Source organism: Nelumbo nucifera, chromosome 6, assembly GCF_055504915.1.
Source record: "Nelumbo nucifera cultivar China Antique chromosome 6, China Antique-T2T, whole genome shotgun sequence".
Classification (NCBI taxonomy): domain Eukaryota; kingdom Viridiplantae; phylum Streptophyta; class Magnoliopsida; order Proteales; family Nelumbonaceae; genus Nelumbo; species Nelumbo nucifera.
Window position 1 is genome coordinate 32,152,697 of NC_142654.1, and position 24,876 is coordinate 32,177,572.

At 37.0% G+C, this 24,876-nt stretch overlaps 1 protein-coding gene and 1 non-coding gene across 2 annotated transcripts; both read right to left on the reverse strand.

Annotated features, from left to right (window-relative positions):
* Window positions 1-1,705: 1,705 nt before the first annotated feature.
* Window positions 1,706-15,363, reverse strand: LOC104606376 (polyadenylate-binding protein 2-like). Its single transcript, XM_010271526.3, has 6 exons — window positions 15,079-15,363; window positions 14,785-14,887; window positions 12,007-12,077; window positions 2,583-2,774; window positions 2,373-2,500; window positions 1,706-2,131 (listed from the first exon to the last, which is right to left on the reverse strand). The coding sequence occupies exons 1-6, from the start codon at window positions 15,229-15,231 to the stop codon at window positions 2,083-2,085; spliced, it is 696 nt and encodes a 231-aa protein (XP_010269828.1). The 5' UTR covers window positions 15,232-15,363; the 3' UTR covers window positions 1,706-2,082.
* A 110-nt stretch (window positions 15,364-15,473) lies between these two features.
* TRNAW-CCA (transfer RNA tryptophan (anticodon CCA)) lies at window positions 15,474-15,545 on the reverse strand. Its single transcript has one exon. It is a non-coding gene; the product is annotated as a tRNA-Trp (tRNA).
* Between the last annotated feature and the right edge of the window lie 9,331 nt (window positions 15,546-24,876).

Genomic DNA, 24,876 nt, shown 5'->3' on the forward strand with positions numbered 1-24,876 from the left:
ACATATGTTTACCAAAAAAAGTACATATACATATTTTATACTTATATATGATTAAAAAAAGATATTTTTGTATAAAGAAAATGCATGCATATATTTGTTTGGGCAGACTTGGAATGGGTCAAGCCGAACTTGGATACCTGAGGCTTCAACCCATGCCCAACACAAGTCAGGCCCAAATTGGCCGAAGTTCAGCCCATAGTACAAAAGCTCTGGCTGGATTGGATCGGGCTCAGGTATGGCCCACCCAAATTGCAGGTCAAGGTGAACCACCTGTTCAGCTAAATGGTTGTACATTCAGGGCCTGTTTGGGAGGGCCGATCTGAAACTTCAGCTAAGATGGTTCAGCTGCTTTGAATGATTCCAAATAAGCTATTCAAAAAAGCTGTGGGCAGCCCTTCAAATGACTGGCAGCCGATTTGGGATCTTCAAATTTTTCACCAAACATACTAACATAGCTTATACAATGCCCCATATGAGACCGGCCCATCATAAAAGACAAAAGCCACTGCAATTCAGCCCTCCCAAACAACCAGGCACTCAAATAAAAATTTGTTCTTACCGAAAAAAAAAAATGGCCTTCCAATGAAAATTTTTATTCAATCCATTGCCCCCCTCACCTCCCCACCCCACCCCCCCACCTTCCCTTGAAGCTTTTTTTAAGTAGCTTCTCCAAGGCAGCTAAATGAAAACGACTCAACCAAAACTTAGCCCTTCAATCCAGCCCTAAAATTGGGGCTTTATGCCTTTTTAGAATTTAGAAGAAAATCCTGAACCTAAAAGTGTTTTTAGCGAATCAGATTTGGGTGGATTCGCTAGGTGCCAACCAGCTGGTTGGTAAGGTCTCCTACTGGTCGTAGCAGAGACTTGAGATCAATTAGAAGATACCAAGAGGATAGAGAGAGAGAAAGAGGGGATTTGGGTGGATCCATATATACCAAACCCATAGCATATCATCGGAATTACTTCTGGATCTTATTGGGTCTGAACCAGTATATGGCAAGAGGTTCCGGACCAGAGACCCGAACCCACCAAATATCAAAATTCAAAAGTCAAAACTAATTGGATATTTGGAAATTGACAAACTCCTATTAAGTAACGATAATTCTGAGTTCCGTTACATTCACATGGTTAATAATAAAAAGAAAAAAAATGTTTAATGGGATTTTCAGTAACCGGTTCTGAGTCGGACAATTCCTAAAAGCTCAGTTTGGAAAGAGTACGAATGCAAATGAAGTGCAAATAGAGGTTCAGAAATACAAAATGCAAGGCTTTGTAATGTACATATTTGTATTTATACTCTTTCCAAATTGAGCCAAAGGGTTCTTAGCCGAGTTGGACCGTTAATAATCAAGCCTAAAATTTGTGCTAATAAGGACCGGGTATATCAGGTATCAGGTAATTGGATACAGGATATATTTGGATACCCATTGCCACCTCCCACCTGCACTTGTTAAGGGTTGAACTTGTATAGTTGCATTCAGACCCCATTATACGTGTGATCTTATATGTATTGGACTTTAGACACATGAAATAGGACACATTCCATGAATGCAAGTGCACAAGTACAACTACAAACCCCAATTTTAAACATTTTGTTAAATAAACTATTGCTTATTAGAAAAATGATGTAGCTGAATATTTTCTAATATGGGAATGGGATCTCATTCTCATAAACAACTAGAAGCACAAGAGGCTAATCAAAACCTTAAAAACATAATATGGCAGTGTGATATTTTATCAAAACTCAACATTTATAGCAGCAACTAATGCAGAAGCATCAGAAGATTGAAAATAGCCTGAGCAAGGAAGGTGTCTTCATTATCTATCAACCTTTCTTGTTTGATGGCACGAATATTAATCCTTGTATGCCAATAACATAAATCCAAGTTTCATAGCTTACAGGGTGGAAAGTGTACGAGACCAAATGATGAAAGATTTTGGCAAAACCAAGTTAGCCCTTTCATGTGCGAAAGATAATACAAGCATTGGAGAAAATGGATTACCTTACACCACAGAGAACATCCATCAGATGCTACATTCTTGGCCACCGAATCAACACCCCGGCACACCGATTAGAACTCATCAATAGTATGGCCTGTATCGCATGGGCGGCCTGAACCTCGGAGCCTTCCTGTGCAGAGGTGGAAATTATAATTAAATTTCACACTTGTACTCTATAAAAATATCGAATGCAGGTTAAGAAAGCAAACCAACACATAAAGCAATTTGACTGCAAAACCTTACTCAAAAGGCAACGATTTTCAATGTTAAATCTTAACCCCAAATTAGAGATGCCAGTTTGGTAGTTTCCTACTCAAACCCTAGAAAAATAAGCAAGTAAAAGACTTCAACAAAAAAAAATCAAAATTTACCCATATCCATAAGGAGCAAAGGGAGGGCCTGGCATGAACGGCCTTCGGCCACGAAAGCCAAGATATGGATTGGGTCTTCTTCCTCGGTACTGCTTCATTCCAGGAATGTTGGTCCGCTTAGCAGATACCTGCAGAACGATAAAAAATGCTTAGCATTTAAATAACAAATTACAGGTCAAACCATATTCTTCTAATTACAAACTCAAAGACCTTTAATTGACGACCATGCAACTCTGACTCATTTAACAGGAGAGCATTTTGAACGGCATCAGTTTCAACAAATTCAACATAGGCAAATCCTTTCGGCTGACCAAACTTGTCTGTCAAAATTGTTACTCTGTTCACTGTTCCACAAGATTGGAAATGCTGCTGGACTTCCTCAGGAGTACATGCGTAGTCTACCTGAAGTACAGAAGGATTATACAGGTTAACTTTCCTTCCATCCAAGATTTTCCTTAAGTGGTAAAAACTAAAAAACAGACACAAACAAGGAAGAGGGGAAGACAAAGAAAAAGAAAAGGAAAACCACGATTACTGATAAGAGAAATACACCAAATTCACTGGTTAAAATGAGCAAAGGGAATATGACTACATAAACATTAATCTCAAGAAGCAGAAAGATAATAATTTATAATAATTTACACTTTGTTTATAATAATTTACTTCCTTATGTAATACCTATTTTGGAATTTGGAGCAACATTAAATGAAATTATATTTCCTACAATTTTTCCTTTCCATTCAAGAAAACAAGTATACCATCTTAAACAGGTCCATTCCAAATTGTTAATACAAAATTACAAAGGGGTCATTTCAGGTTTTCTAAAAAAAATAACTCATTTAGGGTTCACTCATCACCATGAAGAAACCAAATTTAGGTGACAACAATGTTGAATTCACATGCTATGCAAAATAAAAATGAGAACACTCCATTTCACAAAGCTTCCAAACAGGCACTGAGTGCATAGGTGCATACAAAGAAATAGAAAACAGAACTCAGCTTAGAAACAGACAATTTGCTCACTGGGAAATGTAGGCGCTAAGCAGAGATTTATCAATAGCTTATCTACCATTCTTCCTACACCTTATTAGGACAGAACTGGCTAATTACCATGCAAATGATATAATGCCGTTATCAGCCTCTCCTCACTGAGAAGAAACCAGACCCCAAACAGGACAACCACAAAGTTAGAATTAATTATTGAGTCCTTGAGGGAACCCTTTTTGCCTGGCATTCATGAAATATCTGCTCAGTGTAAAAGTGGAGACAAATAGAGATATTTAACTAAAAAATCCAAATATCAATGGGACTAATCCATGAAACTTACAAGCCATGATAGTTCTTAGACATAAATCAGATAAATTCTATAAAAAAGTTATTTTCAATAAAATGGTAAATGATCATGAAAAAGATAGTTAGCTCTCTTATTTCACTACCACCCTAAGCTCCACTTTAAACAGTCTGTTTTGAATGCTCAATCTGTTTCAACATAGAAAGGGCAAAGGAAGTTTTAAATCTGAAAGGTTCAGCTATTTTTTTCACTCCTTTTATACAGAAACAAATATTCTATCTCTTTCACAACAAAACCAGCATATCCAGTCTGTAAAATTAGCCAGATCTTAAAAGAAAATGTTCTGTATGACCACAAATGCTTCCTTAATTACTTCTCAGTTCTGAACCAGAACTAAGTGTGTTAGGGTCACAGCAATGTTGAAACAGACATGGAAGTCAGTCCAACACATGTCCAGGGTTCTGAATTCTGACATTTTATCAGTATCCAGGATTTTGACTTGACAAGATGAAAATACATAGACAAAGGATTCACCATTGAAGTAAGGTTTTCATCAGAAGACCAATTTAAACTGTGATTAGATTTTCTTTCTTTTTCTAAATCCCTAAACACTTTACATTTGATATTAAAATGATGATTGGTTCCTTTCTTACACAAAAAAAAATGTACCTTTTGTACATAACTCCATTCTTTTACAATAATAAAAAAAGACAAGGAAACAAAGAGAGGCTATAAGAAATCACCAAAAGTGATCAAGAAAACTAAGAAACAACACTCTCCCTACAAAGTGCATCTTCCCATACCAAACCAAACCCTTAAACAATATTTCTCCATACCCCCACCCCCCCCCCCCCCCCCAAAAAAAAAAAAAAACTATAACAGAAGAACTACTAACCAACAAACCCTTGGCAATCAAAGAAAACAATTATGCACATCCTTCCAAATACAGCATTACCCTCAACCATTTCTTTTATAAGTTATTACCAACATCCATTTTCTTACAAACACAAGATTTTGATTGAAAACAACCTAAGACTTCATCATAAGCATAATATATCCAAGATAACTTACCTGCATATCTATCATCCTGACTCTACCTTCTTAATTTCACCCCTTGCTACATCAGATTTACTTTTTTTTATAGGTAACATCACATTTACTTCTCCATCCCTTTTTTTAATAAAACTCTTTCCCCTCATTAGTAACTAAACTTCATCACTATTCTCCCCCCAAATTGGTAAAGGTTTCTCCCTTCAATACCTCCATAATTTTTATCATCATGTTCTTGGTTCTGGTTTCTTCTTGAGAAAATTAGATCTAGGGATGGCAATTTCGCGGAAATTTTTGGGTATCCAACCCATCCTGACCCTAATAGGACCCATTTATCAAAACCCTATAGGGTTTGGGATTTTAGATTAAAACCTTGTAGGGTTTGGGTTTTGACTTTAGGGTATCTGATACCCGATACCCGGGATGCATAAATATGAACCTATTATATTATATATCGTGCACAAGTTTATAAATTTCAAGTACTAAGACAACTATTCTATTATTAATATTTAATTTGTATAAATTTCTTGGAACTAAAATCATCATTTGATGCAAATTTGGAATTGATATATTGTTTATATCATTTAGATATAAAATGCTAATTTTAAATATTATTTCTTTTAATTTTTAGTTGGAATTGTTAATCATATATATGTATTGATTGTTTTCATGAACACAAAAGTTAAATAAAACCTATTTTTTTTCATTAAATAGCACAAAAGGCGAGATGGCTTAGTGGCTTAAAGTAGTGCTATAAGAGATTTGTGCTATCATTAATCGATCTGGGTTCAAGTCACACTATAAGCATTAATAGACTTCTTTTTAGTAGAAAACGTTGGGTCAAGGGGTTTAACGGGTGGGACGGGTCAGGACGGGTTTAATGGATGGATTGAGAAATTGAGAGGAAAAGTTAGACGGGTTTGGGACGGGTTTGGAATCAGGGATACATAGGCGGGTTCGGGAATGGGTAGGGCAATTTGCACGAGTACCTTACCCATTGCCATTCCTAATTAGATCTCATTAAACCACAGCCTCACATTTCAAGGCTTTTGCTTAACACATCAAAAGATCCTAGGGCCTTATTCCAGGCCTTTTATTTTAAAAAATTAAATCAATTATCAGCCCAGATGACCAAGAAAGCCCAAATTGCATCCAATTTGACTGACCACCTATTTTATTTATGGTAAGCCTCACCGCCTTAATAACTGTGGACATAATTCCAGATGCAGATCAAATAAAATTGCAAAATACCCATAAGCTGTAAAAAGAAATAGAAAATCTGTTTTTTTTTCTTTCCCCATTTGTTTGCATGCAATAGATGGTTCGTCAGATTAGCTAGGCTGCTAAAATAGGTATTGGCAGCACTCTATTCATAAATAAGATACTAGATTGACAACAGATGTGAGAAGAGAACTTTTCATTTATTTATTTATTTTTATCAAATAACTGTGGACATAATTCCAGATGCAGATCAAATAAAATTGCAAAATACCCATAAGCTGTAAAAAGAAATAGAAAATCTGTTTTTTTTCTTTCCCCATTTGTTTGCATGCAATAGATGGTTCGTCAGATTAGCTAGGTTGCTAAAATAGGTATTGGCAGTACTCTATTCATAAATAAGATACTAGATTGACAACAGATGTGAGAAGAGAGCTTTTCATTTATTCCCTATGTTCTACCCTCATCATAGTCTAGAAATGTTAAAAATGCTACTTATATATGAAATGAGTATAAGGAAAGAAGAGAAAGTTGAGAGGGGGTTGGAGTTTCAGGGTTGTAGCTCTGGTGATTTAGGTAAAGCAAAGGGTTGCTCGGTGGAGGAAGACAAATCCCGGGGGGGGCAAAGAGGTAATTTTGGATGGAAAAGAAGTTTTAATGAAGAAACACATGGAAGAGGAGATGGTGTGGAAGGGTCACAGAGAGTGGGTGGTTAATAGAGGTTTTCGCATCCTAGAGAGTGGGTGGTTAATAGAGGTTCTTGAAGGATCACAGCTGGTTAAAGAAGATTTTGGCAATGGGAGTGGGAACTAGTTGTCAAATTTGAAGTTTAGGATTGTTAAAAGTGGTGATCAGCTTGATAAGTTAAAGGTTTTCAAGGGAAGAGTCACAGCTAGTTAAAGAAGATTTTGGCAATGGGAGTGGGGACTAGTAGTCAAATTGGAAGTTTAGGATTGTTAAAAGTGGTGACCAGCTTGATAAGTTAAAGGTTTTCAAGGGAAGAGGCTCCAAGTTTAAGTCTTTCAAGTGGAGAAGAAAAAGAGACTTTTATGTTTCTCAAAATGATAAGGAAGAGGAATGGTTTTGGGTGGTTGCTACATTTGATAGCACTGGAAAGAAGAGTGGAAGTCTGAAGGATGAGCCTGCTTGAGCAGGTTTTGAGGAGCATTGATGCTTTGATAACTGCAAGGATAAGGTTGATTTAGGGGAGTAGAATCATGTGAAGTTCGGAGGGAGAAGGTAGACCTTGACAGGCAGGCAAGTAAGGTGACTTGTTTTGGTTCATTCCTGGTCGAGGTTCTTCCTGGATTGTCATAGGAGGGGAGGCTAGATTCGTTCAACCAGGGTGATGCAAGGTTAAAGGGAGAGAAGGAGGGAAAGGAGGCAAGTCCGGGGGAAGGAGCGGAGGAAGTTGTAAGAGGGGAAGGGAGTGTTAAGAAGGGAAGAAAAGGAGGGGAAGCCTTTGAAGGGGGTGAAGATAAGAGTTCGGTGGCCAACTACTTCATAAAGGATGTAGGCAAAGAAGGTGAGAGTGGATTGTTGGAAGACTGTGAGGATTACTTAAAATAAGAAGTACTAGTTTGGAAAGCTTGGAGTTGACTTGGGTCGGAGAAGAAAAAATGTGAGCAAGAAAACAGACAATGATGCTTTATAGGTATTGAAGAAATCTAGAAACTCAAGTACCATTATATTCATGTTCCAGAAGTTTTTTTCAAGATTAAAAGATTGTTTGAGTGGGGATGGTCCTACAAATCAATTTAAGAGAGTTTATAAGAAAAAGGAACAAATGCTGAGGGGCGAGGAGCCGAGTCTCCAGCTTCAAATGGGGAGGAGATGCAATTGTCGACTTCTCTTGAGGAAAGTTTGGAGTTAAGGTCAAAGCCAAAGGAAAAGGAGGAGGGTGGTTGAGATTTTGATAAGAGTCTTGATGAGTCTCAGTCAATTAGTGAGGAGGGGGGAAGTGGAGATTGAGCGTTTGGTTGATAAGAATGTTGGGGTTGGAAAAGGCTTGGGTCTGTTATTCATCAAAAATAAATAAAAAAAGCTTTGGTCTGTTTTTTGGGATAGAAAGAAGTTTGTAGAAGGGCTTTTGAAGCATTTGAAAGGAGTAAGAAGGAAGAGAGAATGAAGAAGAACATAGTAGGGGAAGGAGGAGAGAGACGTGGAATAAGGAAGGAGATGGGCAAGAAGAAGTGTTCAAGGAGATGATTAAGTTGCTCTTGATTTGGGGAGGCTTATGTTGTTCTCTCTCTGTGACATTTGCCTTTGATGTTTTTAGTTGCTTTGTGTTGTTGGGTTGGGTGATATCTTAACACCCTGATGCCAATTGTAATTAGCTTCTCTTTCTTAATAATTTCTTTCCTTTTTACTTTTCAAAAAAAAAATACAAGGATACCTAATAGCAAGATCAGTCACTTAAGGATGTCAACACTGGGGTGAACATTCAGTTTATTTGGTTAAAAACCAAACCTAAATTTTCGGATTGGTTGGTAAAAGCAGAATTTTATTAATATTATATATTATAACATATAACATATAACATATATATATTATATATGTCATATTACATATTATATAATGAAATTCAGTTGATTGTTGGGTCGAGTGATTAAGTTTTGGTGGGCTTATTTATCATTCTATGCCCAAGTTCTATGGTCAGTTATTGGGCCTAGACCTGTTTTATTTTGTACTGTCTAGGTGTCAGTGTCCCATTACTAATCAGGGGTATTCTAGTCTTTTACTGTAACATCTTAATGTTAATATTAAATATTAGCTTCTAGGACGGCTGAGATTAGATTGCCGCCCATTCACTGGTCTCTTCTCTTCTACTCTTCTTTTCTTTTTCTTCTTCTACTGCTGCACTTCAGCAAACATGGTTACCAGAGCACCAATCGGCCTGACTAAATACATCTAGTTTTTTTTTTTTTGATAAATACTGAATACATCTAGTTTCTCCTTTTCTTCTCTCTTCTATCTTTTTTTTCTTTCTCCTTGTCTTGGCTACTGTGAAGAAGACCTAGGACTGATCGTAGACTACAAAAAGGTCTGTGTCTAGGGTTTCTCTTTGGGTGTAGGGACCAAAGAGAGTTTCCCCAGCCTGTTTATGCCCTGCTAGTGGTTCTGCAGCAGTAGCCATTCGGCTACTAGAGAGATCTGTGTAGAACAGATCTAGGAAGGAGGACTGAGTGGACAGTCCTAGTTGCTGTTTGGGAGTTAGAACAGATCACAGAAAGTGTTTACGGCCCAGGTTTGACTTCCAGAAGTGGTTGATTTGTTTACAGAGAGTGTTCCCAGTCCAGTTACAGAAGTTTCTTAGTTACAGGTTTGAGTACAGAGATTCCTTTCAGTTCAGTGGAAAACTTTTTCCAGTTGTAAAGCTTCTTCTAACATCCATTGGGTGTGGGAAGGTCTCAGGAATTACAGAAAATTAATCTCAGTAGGGTATTGATTGTTTTCAGTCCAGTAACAGCTCTAACAAGTATTAAACCTTGTCTTTCTCCTTGAGACTACAGCTGTAGGTTGCTGTTAGAAGTAGAATATGTCCACAATATCAGGATAAGTGTCCTCTAAGGACAATAGGACTGGTGGGAGATCCTCAAACCTAGAAAACCCAAATCTGCATAGTCTGCAAATCACCAGTGTTGTTAGACGATTACAACTTCAGAGAATGGTCCGTTTCAGACAAGCTTTTTATTACTTCCCGGGAACTTATGGGCAAGGATTAAAATGTCGATGTTGATGGGAATGTGGCTTACCCAAATATAGGACATATGTTGGTAATGTCAGAAATGTCAGATGGAAATATTGTAAAAATTATAGACATTGCAGAAATATTATGAAATATGTGGAAATATGCAATGATATTCTGTAAAATGATAAAATAAACATGAATGCACCTTTCTAGACTATTATCTTCAATGATGCATATCTTTTTGTTCTAATAAATAATTAAAATTAAATCATATAAACAATATAAACCATTTAATTTTTTTATTATTAAGAAAATCATTTTATTTTATTCTAATAAGTAATTAGTTTAAGTAATATTTTTATTATTATATAAAATATCTCACTATTTTTGGTTTTTATGAATATTTAATCTCAAATATAAACTTTCTTATTATTATTTCATTTTTTTTACTTTTATAATGAGGGTATACAATATCACTATATAAACTATTTATTAAATCATATAAATTAGACAAACCATTTAATATTTTATTATTATAAAAACATTTTATTCATGCATTTTATTTTATTTTAATAATTAGTTGGTTTAACCATTTGTTTTTATGAATATTTTATATTTTATCTTAAATATTAATTTTCTTATTATTTATTCATTTTTGTTGGCTTTTATAATGAGGGTCTACAATATTACTATAGACCTTCATATACTTGTAATAAGACTATAAGAATACATTAAAGATTCTTTTTATAAGTTTTCTATTGGGAGGTCTATAGTATTACAATAGACCCCATTGCACTATAACATACTTGTAATTATGTTTTAAAGATTCCATTTAAAGGCTTACTTTTGTGATGGTCTATAGACTTATATAGACCATCATGTACTGTGGCATGTCTTTTATAACATAAACTTAAACATTTAGGCTTAAGGGTTCATTAGTCATTCGAACCCTCGACCTGAAATTTCGAAGACTCTACAAAGACGCAAAGATGCAGTGCGATTTTGCGAGGATTTTAGGAAGCCGCAGATGAAGACGAATAAATAGAAGAGGAAGATGAAGACAAGCATTCTCCTCAGCTCCTTATCTTTATTTTTTTTCCTTTTCTCCCCTTATTTTTCATGGTTATTCACTGTGAGAGGGAAATAGGATAGTAATCATAGTATTGCATACCTGAATCAATATGAGACTTGAGAGTGAGATGAGAGCAATTTCTTTGGGAGTTTTAGATGTCCAATGTCCTGTGTCTTATTCAAATAAGGTATTTCAGCACAAGACCGAGGGTAGAAGCCACTCCTGTGCCTATTCAATCCTGAAGTTGTACTTCTTCCAGCTTCAGGTAAATAAACTGAAAACTTCTTTTTTCCCATTTAATCTCTCTTTTTTTCTCTTTTTGTTTATGATGAAATTTGATTGTCTTCACTTTCAATATATGCTGATTTGCTGACACTTGGATGAAATATTTTGAAATATTCTTTTTTTTTTGTTTTTTTAAACGACATAGACAATATTTACCGAAATGGTCGAAACATCAACCGACATTTTGTATTTTTTTAATTCAAGTGAGAGTTCATGTCAGTATGTCTCGACACCAACATATGTCGGGCGACATTAGCAAAATGTCGCGACTTTTTAAACCATGTTTATGGTTTATATTGATGGATAGAAGAAGGAACCTCAAGAGGATGATGCTGAATACTCAACCTGGCACAAGGAGAATGCTACTGTTATGTCCTAGCTGCTTGCTTCAATGACTCCAAGGGTAGCAAGGACTGTTCAACACTTCCCTACAGGCTCTAAGATCTGGGAAAAAGTGTCTAAAAGCTACTGTTATGTCCTAGCGGAAGAACACTTCCCTACAGCCTCTATAGTCTGTTATGGGCCTTTAGTTGTTGGGCCTAAACCTGTTTTATTTTGTACGGTCTAGGTGTCCCATCACTAATCAGGGGCATTCTAGTTTTTTACTGTAATATCTTAATGTTAATACTAACATTAACTTCTAGGGCCAGCTGAGATTAGATTGCCGCCCATTCACTGGTCTCTTCTCTTCTTCTTCTTCTTCTACTGCTGCACTTCAGCAAACACGGTTAAATAAATTTCTAATTCTGAAAACCAAAACCAAAACTTTTGGTTCAGCTTTTCGATTTTAACTGAATAATGCTCACCCCTAGTCAACAACACTTCATACATCTCCCTAAAGCATGAATAAGTGGAGTAAGAAAGCCCTTCTAGTAAAACCATAGAGAGTGACTACCCAGCAACAGTATTAAGAGTTTTATTAGAAAAGAGCATGCAGAACTATAAATTTTCTAGAAAAGATAGATGTATAAAAGAAAAATCCAAAAAGAAACAATTAAAATATAGTAAAAGGATTGCAAACCCTCACATTACCAACATATATTGAGCGTGAATCAACCTCCTCTTTTTCAGCTTGAGTTGCAGCAGCACTAGAGGGATCTTTATGCACAATCCAATCAAAATAACAAATTACTAAGTTAAGCATAACTGCTAATAAGGCCAAGAGACAAGAAATAGAAGAAATGTTTAAAACCAACTGCATAACATTTGATTATCCACACATTTAGTCAACCCAATTTGTGGTGGTTAGAAATATGGGATGAAACAAATGATCAATTGAGAACCAGCTCCTGCTTGAGACAGGAAATCCCAGGTGTATAGTATATATAGCTTTAGAATGCAACCCCAAGAACATCCAATTGATTTATGAAGGTTAAAGCTGGTGCAGAAAGTAGTAATTGAGAAAACTGAGCACACAAAAAAAAGGAAACGTACAACCACCTAAGATTCTGATAAATAACAACCTTATTCCCAAGTTACTGAAATTAGATATACAGTGTTGCACAGGTTCAAATTCAATTAATTTACACATTTGGATATCCGATTTGAATCCAACTGAACTCAAATATCAGAAAGTATGTATAAAATCAGCATAAATCTACAAAATTAAATATAAAACAAAAAATATATATGCTGTAAATATAAAAAAAAAGGTTTATCTAAATCCCAATTCCCAAATCTCACTTAATTCTAATTTTTTTATTAGCAACAAGAAAATTAATTCATTAAATTAGAATAGAAGAATACAACATGAGGTTGTGAAAAAACAGCAAACCCAAAACCATCCCAAATTTATAACTGAGCCCAAAACATGGATTGTCTCTGAATTCCTTGTTTAGCTAGGTCATCTGCCATGGGATTTGCAGACCTTCTAATCCATCTTATTTGGATAAGCATATCTTTTTTTTTATCAATAAAGGAGATTTCGTTAAGAAAATTTTGAAAGATTACAGAAATTGAGTAGCCTCAGCTACCCCACTAGAATTTACAGTTTGCCAACTGTCAACTTTTAACTTTCCAGCCTTACAACTGATCCCAAAAACAATGTTCCCTGTTAACCCCTTGTTTTGCTAGCTGATCTGCAAAGCCATTTGCCATTCTTGGATGAGAATATCTTTAGACAACAAGTTGAAGTGCCTGAACTCATTCCTTAGCTGCCAAATTACCCCTTCCTCCTTTTTCAGCCAGCCCACAACTATTTTTGAATCACCTCAATGATTAGTCTCTCAATCCCCATTTCTATAGCCTTCTCCACCCCGTAAACTTCTGCCATTAGTTCTGATCTCACCACATCACCTTGCCGAACAGGACCTTGAATACATTGCTAGGATTGCCCATATAGCTACCATCAAAGTTCAATTTCTTCCACCCAGCACATGGGAGTGACCAGATTTCTATAATTCTTTGTCAGAACTTAATTCTAAAAAACTGCATATGTATATATAGGAAAAATCTATGATACCAGAAAGGATTTGGCTAATCAAAACCACCCATGAATTTTGATTGGTTATAAGCTTTTCCAGTATCATGTCTTTCCAGCATCATAGTCGAACCCATGTGTGTGTGTATCTTCTTCGTTGTCATCATTGCATATTCTTCATCCAAGAAATAGAGAAAAGAGAGATGGTGAGTGGGATACTACACGTGCTACTCCTCAATGCACATTGCCTAAGAAACATAGAATTGTTTAGTGTGTAATCATTTCTTCTTTTACATTTCTGCTCTGATTTGTTCTGTCATCATTTCCTTCTCTTTTGTTTTTCTTTTCTTTCTTTGGGTACTTCTTGGGTTAGCGATGAGTTATAATATATATAAATAATCAAATTGGATCAAAATGGGTCCTAGTGAATTGGATCAAGCAATATCTGGATTTAATACAATTCATAAGCAGATCACCTTTTCAAATCCAATTGTGGCCAAATGGATATCCAAATCCAACATAAATGAATCAGGTTTGAATTTGAATTGGATTATATCCGATTCAATTGAGCCCCTTGGACTATCAGCTAGGCTATTGACTGATTTCCAAATTCATTCAAACAAGCTGCTCATCCTGGCTGCTAGAGATATTGCTTCCCTTAAGCCTCCACTCAAAACGTTACCATTGGGCCACCATACAATTCTAGCCTGTCCGGCCCTAAAAAGTAGCTTACTCTTAAGCCTTGTACTAGAGCAAAAATCTCCACTCTTGTTGCTGTCACTTCCCCCCATGGACCTAAATATGAGCCAAATCTTAGTTTTGTCCATCAGAATTTCAATGTGACGAAATGTTTTAGGTTGTCCCAAATCCCAATATTTCTTTATTCTGTAATGAAAATATCCATGACGGCAATATCATGCTACGTGTTGCAGGTGAAGTGGATGAAATGTTCATGTCAGTCACATGTCAACCAACTAGTGATGTAAACGAGCAGCTAGCTTGCATAACAAATTCCATCTTTTCCTATACAAAGCTTTTATTTGATAAAGACGAGCATTTATATTTATTTATGCCATATTCTATACAAGTTACATGAATCAAAAGCTTACATAATAATCACCAATCAAAACAATTGACATAATAATCCATTCGGCAATGGATCCTCAACACGCAAAGTATTCCGACTGTGTGTCTGTGTCCATGCAGGTTAGATCCTCCTATTACAACAATACTAATCCCACCTCATATTATTTTTTGATACAATTTAACAAGGGCTTCATCGCACAGATGATTTCCATGGAAAACGATATTCAATAGGAAAACAAATCGTGCTCCTAATTTTATTGGTGCTTGCCAAAAGAAGAGAATACAGACGAGAGAAATTACCTTGAACGATACCCATTTCCTTCTCGACTTTGGCCTGCATCTCGCGAAGAGCACCTGCTTCTTCCTCGATCTCCTTGAGTCTCTTCTTCATATCTTCCAGGTTCTGTACACACACAGAATATATATTTGTTACTCCAACGAATTGTATTTTGGTTTTCCATCGAAAAGCAGAGAACCAGAAAAAAAAAAGGAAAAGAAAAGAAAATTAGGGCAAGAGCAAGATAGAGAGGGAGAGAGGTGCTAGAAAATTTAGGGCTTCAGAAGAACAGAGGGAGAGAGAGATGGAGAACAGACCTTCGAATTAGGATCGACTTCTTCATCCCCGGGGAATTCGACGTCGGCGTCCATCTCTCCATAGTCTGGAATCTCTCCTCCGTAAACTTCATGCTCCTGCTCTTCTTGCGCGCTCTGCTCATCATCTTCACGTTGCTGCTGTTGGCGTTCCATCTCTCTCTCTCTCTCTCTCTACTCCCTCCTACTTCTACAGTCTTTGTTCTTTGTTGAGAGGTCAGAACTCAGACTCACTCACAGGTTACAGCGAGGGAGGTAGGTCACGTCTGTGGATTACTGTTAGCAACCCCAACTAGAGGTTGAAGTTAAGGGTAGTTTTGTCCTTTTATAAAATAAAGAGGTTTGTTGCGTAATTTTGGATAACCATTTTTATTAAAATATAAAAGTAATAGGGGAATTGAACCCGACGTGAATCGAACACGCAACCTTCTGATCTGGAGTCAGACGCGCTACCATTGTGCCACGGATCCAGGTTGAACATAACCTTAATTATATATTTTAAATAATATTTTAACTTGTGTCACATTTCTTTTTTTCTTCCTATTTCTTTTTTCACCAAAAAAAAGAACAGAAAAACAGAAACTTTCGGAAAAGCTCTTAAAATTTTTTTCACAGATTCCCCTAAGAATTTTTTTTTCTCAACTATGTTTCTATTTTATTTTCCATCAAACAAAACATAGACTTAGAAATTTTGGGTGGATTTTCTTGCAAAGATTTTGATCCATATTTTTAGTAAAAGTTCAAGAGACCACTTTTTGAACAATGACTTTTATACTTTATTCAAAATTTGAATGGGCCTGCTCGAATCAGTGTCATACCAAAAGTCAACTCAAAGCTTAAAACCATGCATACCGGTAAGTTTTTTTCCTTCTAAAAATAATTTTTTATTTTAAATAAGAAAAACTATCAATGAGAAATGGTTTGAAACTCTCTTAAAGATAGTAAACAAATCTCCTTAAACTCATTTTCCTTGTTTTTAAAGTCATACCCACCAAGTCCCAAATCTACCACAAAAGGATTCGGATCCCCTATTTACCCACCAATCTTGAAAAGTTTGTGTGTGTGTGTTGTGTTAAAAATAAAATAAAAAATTGTCTTCTTTATATCAAACCTTTATCCAACTACTTTTTAAAGTTGCTTTTAGACATCCAATACCCTTTCGTTTGATATATGTTTGTCCTTCCCTTTCTTTTAATACAAAGGGGTTGTCTCCCCTTTCGCCAAATGGCATTAACTTATCGATTATAATTACTAACGATTATAATGGGAATAATTCAAATCCATTATAATTATTAAAGATTCTTCAAAATTTTCATATTACAAGAAAGAAACGTAAAAAAATTTATATACCTTATCTACCACTGCTTTTTGGTCGACGATTCGATCATCTAGTTCAAACAGGCGGCCCATTCTAATAATAAAAAATGTAAACAAAAAATTATAGAACCGTTCTGACCACCAGTTTTTGGATTGGCGGTTTAACCATCCGATTCAAACGGATGGCCCATTCTGACAACAAAAATTACGGGCAAAAAAGTGAGTGTGTAAGGTCCATTAAGCAGTATCATACGTGTTATGTCATTTGAGCATGTAACTCATACGACTTGAAAACGAAACCGTTCTGGCCATCAGTTTTTGGGTCGGCGGTTCGACCGTCTAGTTCAAATGGATGGCCTGTTTTGACAACAAAAATCAAAAGAATAAAAAAACAACCAAAAACCATTGAACGGTTCGGTTCGACCGCTTAGGTCAATGAGTCGTTGACCAATTCAACGATTTTTTTTCCAGTGGTCGGGATTGGGGTAAAACAGAACAGGTTGCCTAGACAGTTCCCAATTAAAAATAAAAAATAAAAAATGGTAGTTCAACTGTCCAGTTCGAATGGACGACCCGTTCTAACAACATAAATTACAAGCAAAAAAGGAGGTCCATTAAGTAATATCATCCGTGTTGTGTCATTCGAGCGTGTGACTCATATGACCCGAAAATGGAACCGTTCTGGCCACCGATTTTCAGGTCGACGATTCGAACATCCAATTCGAATGGATGGCTCATTTTGACAACAAAAAATTAAAAAAAAATTGCCAAAAACCATTGAATTGACCAATGGGTTTACGATTCGACCGCCCGGGTCAATGGGTCATTGACCGATTCAATGATTTTTGGTCAGGGACCGAGATTAGGATAAAATAGAATCGGTTGCCTGGACGGTTTCTGATTAGGGGTAATTTGGTACTCCCAATCGTTTAGCGACACGTGGCTTCTAGATGACACCTCAATGCTAAGTTAGCATACCAGCTCAGTAAGTTAGCTTGGAGCACCTTGCCTAGGCCGTCCATCACCTCGACAAGGCCAAGCTGGCAGACCACGTAAGATTATAGCGACATGTTCTAGGAGTTGGCTAAGCTAAGAGGACCTAAGGCGACCTGCAAGGAAGAGCTCTCTAACCACCCCTGACTCATCGTGTTGCATGCCTCGACTTACTTAGACAAATCGTAACCTCCACAAGGATCCAGTAACTGACACATTAACGTGCCAGGAAAATAGGAGAACGGCTCCACAAAGAGCTCAAGACCGTTACCCTGAAGCCACTAAGTCAAGGGACCTATAAAAGGCACCCAAACCCACTCAAAAAGGTGCGCGCACTAAACCTTCTAAAGATCTCTCATTCTCTCAGAAAACTTCTCAAACACCTACTAACTTAAGCATCAGAGTGCCCTCCACTGGTAAAAGGTACATGGGCATTCTCACCTTCTACTCCTTGCAGCACACATCAGCTCGGACATTCAAACATCAGCTCGGCCCAACTAGGTAGACATCTAGTCAAAGTCCGAGTCATAGCACACAAGGGAGCACCTAGATTGCACGATATCAATTCCCAATTAAAAAAATGGCAAAAAACCATTGAACGGGTCAATGGGTTGACGGTTCGACCACCTAGGTTAATGGGTCGTTGATCGATTCAATGGTTTTTGGCCAAGGACCGGGATTGGGGTAAAACGAAACAGGTTGCCTGGACAGTTCCCGGGCTGAAATGTCCATCTGTCTGGGTCAACAGTGGTTCAATAGCCATGGTTTTTTATGCTTTTGGATTTTCACTATTCTGAGGTTTTTTCTACTATGGGCTTTATTCGAGCGTGTGTGGTATGTTGCTTTTTTTCATTTTTTTGCTTTTTTTGGTCTTTGGTCTTCTTCTTCAAGATCCTCCAAAACGGTGTAAGGTTTACTACCATTTTATTTCTTCCCTTTTGTTTTTTCTTTGGGTTTTCTTGTGCAAAGTTTTTTTTTCTAACAACATGATCTACTTTGTCTCTTTTTTTGATTTTATGTATGTTTAGCTCTGTCTCAAAGTGAAACTTTGGACTCAATTTTTTGATTTTTTTTTCCTTGGTTTTTCCAGTTTGGTGGATTTACCACCAATTTTTTTCTGTGCTTAAGGTCACTTTGGATTTATCTTTCAAGGTTTTGGAATCCCTTGCAATGTCCACCTTTCCCATGACTATGACTACAAAATTATTTCGTATAATTATTGACATCTAGAAAACAACCCGAAAACAGAACCATTCTGGCCACCGGTTTTCAGGTCGACGGTTCGATCGTCCGGTTCGAATGGGTGGCCCGTTCTAACAACAAAAATTAAAAAATAAAAAATGTCCAAAAACTGTTGAATGGGTCGACAGGTCAATTGCCCAGGTCAATGGGTCGTTGACTGATTCAACGATTTTTTGCCAGGGATTGAGTTTTGGTGTAAAACGGAACCGATTGCTTGGATGGTTCTCAGGCCGAACGGTCCTACCATCCAGGTCAATTAGGAGTTCTCGATGCAAAACAAAGGACAACTATGAAGTAGAACTCAAAACTATCACTGTATGATCACACTCTTTTATATGAGATACTTTGCTAAAACAATATTTAAAAAACAAGCACATGATAATCTCTTTTAAGTCTTTATATGAGTTTAAAGACTTAAGTACTTATAATTGCAAGTTTCTTATTGAGATGTCATTATCTTTTTTGATTAGCAAATAGCAATGTTACAATTTCAATCTAGCCCCTGGGCCCCTCTGCTAGTATAATTTTATCTTGGGAAAGCCTATGATGCCAAAAAAGATATGATAGCTTTCACTAATCAAACCCCCTCCCTCCTTTTGAATTCGGGTAAAATACAAAAACCTTCCTTGAAGTTTCTAACAATCATAAAAACTTCCCCTATAGTTTCATTTAAGCAAAAACCTCTCCTAGATTTTTAAATAAATTAACAAAAACCTCCCTTCCGTCAATCACCAAGGCAGAAAACGTTAAACCAAAGAATCATTTTTTAAATGCCTATTTTACCCTTTTGCAAATTAGTTTGCATCTATTTTTATTAAAATACCCCTGTTGACCTCTTTACCCGACCTCTTTTCCTATCCCACATTATCCAGTCTTATAGTTTCTCTTTTTGTCTTTTCATTTTATTTACAAGCAAAGAAAATACGAGCTGCTTAAAGGACCAAGCTCTTAGTAAAAGAAGAGGAAGTAGTAGCAGCATCAAAGAAAGCAAGCAAGAAAGAAATAAATGCTTTGATTCTAGTTACCAATGAATTAACTGATGAACATTGAAGGGGGAAAGGGAATGGTGTGTGTCACAGGTGGAGTAGGGTACATTGCCTCATGGTTGATCCAGAGCAAGCAAGGTTCAAAGTATCAACACGTATTGTCCCATATCGGCCAATACGTATCATGTTGATGGCTTCCCAATACTTCCCTACAGGGGTTGTATCGGGTCAGGCCATGGTTCAGAGGGTAGCCGAAACTTAAATTGACCCCTCTGAACCGGTTTTGAAAAATTAAATAAATAAAACATAAAAAAAGTATTGATACAGGCCGATACACCCAACCAACATATCGTCTTGTGTTGATACTTTGAACCTTGAGAATTCCAGAGGTTCCTTCAACAAGGCTACTCTATTTGCACCACTTTCCGATTGGATCCAAGTACTTTCCTCTTTTCTTCCTATTGTTACAAATTATGATATTTATTGATCCCATCTTCATCTCAAGCTTCCTTTCAACTGAACATCAGATCATGTTCAGAAAACACATTGATTGTGTTTTGGGCATCTGTCAATTCTTTAAGGGTAACCTACTAACCCTTTTTCTTCTTTTTCAAAACCAGAGTTTAAGGAAGATGCAAATTGTCTTAAAATCCTACTAGATGCATCCGAGAAGCTCCAAATATTTGAAGTTGATCTCAACAGGCCAGATAGCTTTTAACCTATAATTGATGGCTGCATAGGAGTCTTTCACGTCACACATCCCATTGGTTTGGAAGGGAAGACTCCTCTAGATGTTGTGCTTAAAACATCAGTAGAGGGAACGCTAGGCATTCCCAAGGTGTGTTTGAATTGCAAGATGGTGAGAAGAGTCATTTACACTTCCTCTGTCTTAGCTGCTTTTACCATCAACAAGGACATCCAGGAAATTGATGAGAAAGTGTGGACAGATGTGGATTTCTTTATGTTGCATTTGTTTGAGGTGTAAATGAGAACTGGAGTAAACTTTACACCCCAGTTCAATTTTACATGCATTTGGTAGAGGTGCTAATATACCTCACAAATTGATGTAAAAATCCATCTTGTCAGTATTTCTCTCAAAAATCAATGAAAAGTTTACATCGATAAAATCATTGTAAATCTCCATCCTCTTCTAAACTTGATGAAGCTTCTCTCTCTCTCTCTTTCTCCATCTGGAAACAGGGCTAAGTCTTCCAGCTTCTCATACTTATTCTTAGAAATCATTCCGATCCTAGTGAGAACACGAGGGTTCACTTGTCAATGCCCTTAGCTAGGGCTCATTTTTCAGTGCCCTCTGATCAATCTCCTTCTCCCCCGATGCTCTCTCTCTCTCTCTCTCTCTCTCTCTCTCTCTTCCATTCTACCTCTTTGATCAATCTCCATTGCTTGCTTCTACAACAAACTAGAACATTGAGTCTGATCGAAGAGGAGAGATGCTGGAGTCCAATTGATATTTGAACATTGTAGTCGCATGAGTGTGTGCAATCTCCGTCCAATGGTCTTCTCTACCTTCTTCTCTTGTCTCTCCTGCAACAATCTCCTCTCTTCCATGATTTGATTCTCAACGGTCCACTTCTCATCTGCCTTCTCTACCTCAAGATGCTGAAAGTGGGATTTTATTGAGTCTACACTTGTTTCCGACAACAACGAGTCAGTGGTCATTGTGAGAACCTCAAAATACCTTCTCTTACATTTTTTTAAATATCTGAAACCCTCTTTGAATTTTTCTGTCATAAGAGCTTGTTCTAGAGCTGGGTTTCTTATGGTTTGGGTGGGATCTATAAGAACCCAATTAGCTTTTATTTTGATTTTGAGAGGTTTAATGGGAGATTTGGGTTTGGAGGTTAAGCCCATTTAGGTTTTGGAGTTGTTTTTGCAATGGAGGAGACTAATGATAATGATAGTTGCAGAAGATAGTAATAGTAAATACTGTAAAAAAAAAAGATAGAAAACAGAACAGAACTTAGTTGAACGAGAGAAAAATTTGTAGTATTCTGGTATTTCTCTCTGATGATTCAAATCAGTACAGAGGATGAGTTTTTATAGTGGATGGAGTCGGTTGAAGGTGAACCGACGTACATGAACGAAGACTCATTAACTCATCTAGGGAGAGGTATTGGCAGACTTTGGAACTGAATTACTTTGGAAGATACAACGACTTGTATCGAAATGGAACAAACATTGAAAATAGACTTAGCTTTACTGTTATTCGAGGTGACTGAATCACCGACATCTGGAAATGTGAAACAACATTTAATACTCCTCCTTGGTGCACATTTCAACAACTCCAATCATGTCTCGTAACAATTCGAACTTGCCTTTTGGTAGAGCCTTTGTGAATATGTCAGCTAACTATTCTTCAGTTTTGCAATGTTTGAGCTCTATTTCTTTGTTTCCTTATGCTTCTCTGATAAAGTAATACTTGATGCCAATATGTTTGGTTATGCTGTGAAATATGGGATTCTTTGCCATTGCAATAGCAGATTTGCTATCGTAGTAGATTTCAGTAGCACCAACTTGTGGTTCTCCCATGTCATCAAATATTCTTTTGAGCCATATAGCTTGGCTTGTTGTTATTGCTGCTGCAGTATATTTTGCTTCAGCTGATGATTGAGCAACAATTGCTTGCTTCTTTAAAGCCCAAGAAAATATCCGTGATCCAAGTGTGAAAGCATAACCAGATGTGCTTTTCATGTCATCAACCGAACATGCCTAGTCACTGTCGGTGTAGCCAATGAGCTTAGAGTCATGTGTGACTCTGTACCAAATTCCATAGATTTTTGTACCTTGCAAATATCTTAGTATTCTTTTAGTTGCTCCATGGTGGACTTGACTTGGATTCTGCATGAATCTTGATAGTAGACTAACTGCATACATGATGTTTGGTCTTGTAGCAGTTAAGTAGAGAAGACTTCCAATCATACTTCGAAATTGTGATTCATTTGCCTTTGGTGAGCCATTTTCCTTTTTGAATGCTTTAGTGTTGTCTAATGGAGTGGAGACTGTTTTGCACCCCTCCATTTTGAATTTCTTCAAAAGAGTTTCTGTATACTTCTTTTGTGAGATGAATGTCCCTTCTTCTTGAGTCTTGATGTAGAGTGTTGGCTCACTATAGCTCCTCCTGAATCCTTGCTCCAAGAAGTAATTGTCAATTCTGCTGTACCAAGCTCGCGGAGCTTGTTTTAAGCCATATAATGCCTTCTTTAATCTGAGAACTTTGTCTTCTTGTCCTTGCACCACAAACCCTTGAGGTTGCTCCACATAGATTTCCTCCTTAAAATAGCCATTGAGGAATGCAGATTTCACATCAAGTTGAAAAGTTTTCCATTTCTTCTGTGCAGCAAGTGCTATCAATGCCCTGATTGTGTCAAGGCGAGCAACTGGAGCAAATGTCTCATTGTAGTCGGTACCGTATTGTTGTGAGTATCCTTTGGCAACTAGCCTTGCTTTAAGTTTCTAGATTGAGCCATCTGAGTTAAGCTTTGTCTTATAGACCCACTTAACTCCAATAGTGTCTTTGTCTTGTGGACGATCCACAAGTTCTCAAGTCTCATTTTTTCAATCATTTTTATCTCTTCATTCATAGCTTTTCTCCATTTTTCTTCCTTAAAAGCTTTTTCAAAGCTTTCTGGTTCTATGATCATCAAGTTGCATGTCTCATATATTTCTGTTAAGGATTTAGTTCGCCTTGGTGGTGAATCCGGAGTAGACTGTGAAGCTTGTTCCGGTTCTGATTGTGTTGGCGAACTGATTTGATCACGATCTTCTTCAATTCTTTGACTTGGTAATAGAGGCAAGTTGATAGTCTTTCTTTCAAATTCTTTTGTCTCCCAATTGTATGCAGCATCTTTGTCAAAGCTTATGCCTCGACTGATTATGAGTTTTTCTTTCCTTAAGCTATAGACTCGATAGCCTTTTGATTGAGTGCTATAGCCTAAGAAAATTCCTTTCTTAGTTTTCTCATCCAGTTTGCCTCTTTTCTCTTGTGGGACATGTGTGTAGCATATGCATCCAAAAACTCTGAGATGCTTTGTTGATGGTTTTTGCCCACTCCAAGCTTCAATTGGGGTTCTATCTTGCACAGCTTTAGTAGGACATTTGTTGAACAGATAGACAACAGTGCTTACTGCCTCTGCCCAGAAAATTTTGGGAAGACCTTTTTCCATGAGCATGGCTCTTGTAGTCTCCATAACAGTTCTGGTTTTTCTTTCGGATACTCCATTCTGTTCTGGAGTGTACCCGACTGTAAGTTGATGCTCCATGCCTTCATCTTCACAGAACTTGTTGAATTCATTAGAGGTATATTCTTTGCCTCTGTCACTTCTTATAGTCTTGATGTTGTGACCACTTTTCTTCTCAACACGGGCTTTGAATTTTTTAAAAATATCGAACACCTGCGATTTTTCTCGCAAGAAATAAACCCATGTCATTCTAGTATAATCATTAATGAAGATGATGAAATACCTGTTTTGATTATTTGATGGAATACACGTTGGACCACAAACATCTGTATGAATTAACTTCAATGGCGCTTTGGCTCTCCAAGCTTTGTCGGATGAGAAGGGTTGTCGATGTTGTTTTTCGAGCATACACCCTTCACAGACATTGTTGAACTCCTTGATAGTTGGTAGGTCACGCATCATGTTCTTCTGATGAAGAATCATTAATCCATGGAAATTATAGTGTCCGAATCTTCTATGCCATAGCCACGACTCGTCCACTTGTGCTTGCATTGCGATATAACTTGCATCTTTCCATTGAATGGGGAAGCACTTGTTTTCTGACATTTTTGTTTTTGCAATTTCAAGGGATTTGTCTTGTTTATCATAGATTGTGCAAGAGTTTCCCTCAAAATGTAGAGAGTAACCTCTTTCTATCATTTGGCCCACACTAAGTAGATTTTGATCAATGTTAGGGACCAAAAGTACATCATTTATGTGTTTCTTGCCTTGCTTGGTGTCAACAACAATGGTGCCTTTGCCAGTTGCTTCCATGAAGTCGCCATTACCAATTTTGACTTTTGTCTTGATTTTATCAAGGCTATGGAAGATGCTTTCATTTTTAGTCATGTGATTACTACACCCACTGTCAAGATACCAAGTATCCTTTTTTTCTTCTATTGCAGAATGACAAGCATAAAAGAGATTATTTTCCTCATCTTTCTTTCCTGAAAAATTAGCTTGATGGATTTTCTTGAATCTACAAACTTTTTCAACATGGCCAAATTTTTTACAGTTTTGGCACT